The sequence below is a fragment of the Armigeres subalbatus genome, unplaced genomic scaffold, assembly GCF_024139115.2.
Source record: "Armigeres subalbatus isolate Guangzhou_Male unplaced genomic scaffold, GZ_Asu_2 Contig1855, whole genome shotgun sequence".
Classification (NCBI taxonomy): Eukaryota; Metazoa; Arthropoda; class Insecta; order Diptera; family Culicidae; genus Armigeres; species Armigeres subalbatus.
Genome location: NW_026942678.1, coordinates 1 through 2,572, shown reverse-complemented (window position 1 = coordinate 2,572; position 2,572 = coordinate 1). Strand labels below are relative to the sequence as shown.

Here is a 2,572-nt window from a genome sequence, read left to right as displayed (position 1 = left end):
AAACGTTTTTTTGCAGCACAGGACATTGGAGTGGACTCGATTTTTGGCAAACAGCCGACCGGGTTCACCTTCAGAACGCAGGCGCAGATGGGACCTACTGCAAAGTGGACCTACATTTTTTCTGAAAAATGATCTACAAGATCCAGCACATGCAGATGACTGCGAGGATGACTTACACTTTACTAGCCTGTAATATTGACCCCTTCAAGTCGACACTTTTCATGCAGTGTAGTATGGTTAACGAAAATTTCGTGGTTTTTGGACAGTATGTCTACGATGACCAGACAGACGCTCCTGCCGCAGTACAAGGAGCTGAGCCTATGCATCTACCCGGTTTTACAAGCTACCGGTGTAATGATGTACAAGACCAACGGAAGAAATAATATTCAACAAGTCCACCAAAACTCTAGACCCGCTGTGGTCAACCTTAAAACGATTCATACGTTGAACAGCAGGAACACGTCGCAGCAAATATGCAGGACTATGGACTAGTCTATTTATTAGATTATTTTATACCTAAGCAAACAAGAAAAAATAAAAATAAAAAAGTGAATGTTCAGCTTTTTAATTTTAGATGTGTAAACAAACCGAAAATTCCTAAATAAGAATGATAAGAAGAAGAAGTATCACTATTCTGGTACCCGTGTCTCCATTATATCTAGCAAAAATCTACTAGAATAGAGGTACCCATGTCTAAGAGATGTCTAAGAAATATCGAAGAGATTCTATCTGTCAAACTCATACCGGTTCAAACGGTTTATTCGCCATAAATTTGAGGTAGAAACGGTTGTTGCATTTGAGGCGGATTTGAGGTGTGACAGGTTCTAGACATCGAAGAAAAATGTCTAGGAGACTCATTTTTTTGTCTCAGAGATATCGCGGGAGACTTCTAGAAGATCTTTCCGAGCGGGTAGTAGAAGTAAGAATAAAAAACGACTACTTCATTTTTTCTCAATAGAAATGGAGCAGAAAGACTTGCACGGGTATACTACAAAAGTTCAATGAAATAGACGCAGTGGTTCATCCCGAACAAAAAAAGGACCTCGAATTGTTAAAAAATAGAAATAAAAAGCCGAATTTCAAATTGTTTTAAGAAACGTAGCTCATTGAGACTTCACATGGAATTTTTTTTTCCGTAGACAGCACTCTGAAGCATGAAGAACCGCAAGTGAGCACCACTGGCATAATACGCATACACTCGTTATAGATACGTTGTGCAGGAGAATGTTTGCATCGAAGAGAGGTGTACGTAAACAAAGTGAGTTCACAAAATGATTTGTCTTTCTATTCGGTGATGTAAAAATCGTAAAACTTCCGCTGATTTTTTCCGGGAGATATTCAATAGTCTATCGGCATTAAAATAGCAGTATAACTAATAATTAAAAGTGATAATGTTGATTAGTTTTCGTAGCATTCGTCGTAATTTCGAAGTTTAAGATAAGTTACCTAACCGGTAAGATATTTCTTTTTTTGGGTCGAACAAATGATGAAAAATCCGAAATTTCTTTGTTATCAGACAGATAAAAATCCAATGATGAGCATCAATTCACGATTGGTTTCGAAAAATCTATCCCGCTTCAAGCTGGTGACCTTCGATGTGACCGATACTCTATTGAAATTCTCCCGCCCGCCCGAGATCCAATACGCTATGGCCGCTCGCCATCAAGGGTGCCAGAACATCGAGGAAAAGGCGCTGGCTGGCTGCTTCCGGACACATTTCAAGCGAATGGCGCGAGATTACCCAAACTTTGGCAAGGGTTCGCCGTACGATTGGCGATGGTGGTGGCGAACGCTGGTCATGGACATATTTCGGGATTCCCATCGACACTTGAGCGAAGCTATGCTCAGTCGTATTGCCGACCAGCTCATAGAGGACTACGAGACTCGAGACTGCTGGACAAAGATCGAATTCGCCGATCAGTTAATCGATCTGGTACGGGCCCAGGGTAAACAGGTAGGAATTATTTCAAACTTTGATCCCAGGTTGAGCTACATTTTAGAGGCTATGCAAATACCAACCGATTTTATCGTAACGAGTTATGATGCAGGGATTCAGAAGCCCTGCCGCGAAATATTCGATTTTGCGTTGAATCTTTGCAATCAACGGGTGCTTCCGAGTGAAGCATTACACATTGGCAATACTCCTCAACTAGACTACATTGGCGCCCAACGAGCTGGCTGGGCGAGTATATTGGTTAACGTGGGAAGCGAATCTCAGCAGGGAATTTCTCTCGATTCAGAAATAAATCCAAAACATGTGTTTGCAAACTTTCGGGAATTTATTCACGTTTTAGAGACCGATGAATTGAAGTGGTAGATTGTTGTGACTGTAGTTAGGTTTCTTTCGTTTCTCATAAAGTGTACATAATAGAATATATATTGAGATTAAATGTTATAAGTGATCATGAGATCTAATACCTGCCGTTAAGTGGTTGTAACGAAAGAAAGCCTTCAGTAATTAAGTATCTAGCCTAAATTAGCTTAAATAGGGTGTTCGACTACTTTTCAGTTCTAGAATGAACTACAACAATAATTTGAAATAATTTATAATAGTTTCAAGAAACTACAACCA

General features: G+C 40.0%; 1 protein-coding gene across 2 annotated transcripts; it reads left to right on the top strand.

Moving 5' to 3' along the window:
* The first annotated feature begins 1,214 nt into the window (after positions 1-1,214).
* On the top strand, positions 1,215-2,553 carry LOC134203445 (rhythmically expressed gene 2 protein-like). Of its 2 annotated transcripts, none has more exons than XM_062678324.1 (2): positions 1,215-1,453; positions 1,521-2,553. In XM_062678324.1, the coding sequence occupies exon 2, from the start codon at positions 1,532-1,534 to the stop codon at positions 2,315-2,317; it is 786 nt and encodes a 261-aa protein (XP_062534308.1). In that variant the 5' UTR covers positions 1,215-1,453; positions 1,521-1,531; the 3' UTR covers positions 2,318-2,553. The 2 variants fall into 2 exon arrangements, with proteins under 2 accessions (XP_062534308.1, XP_062534307.1); XM_062678323.1 differs by having other exon boundaries at positions 1,216-1,453; positions 1,517-2,551.
* The last annotated feature ends 19 nt before the right edge of the window (positions 2,554-2,572 follow it).

Excerpts from the sequence above, each read along its gene's own strand:
- LOC134203445 (XM_062678324.1), top strand. The coding sequence starts at position 1,532 with ATGATGAGCATCAATTCACGATTGGTTTCGAAAAATCTATCCCGCTTC.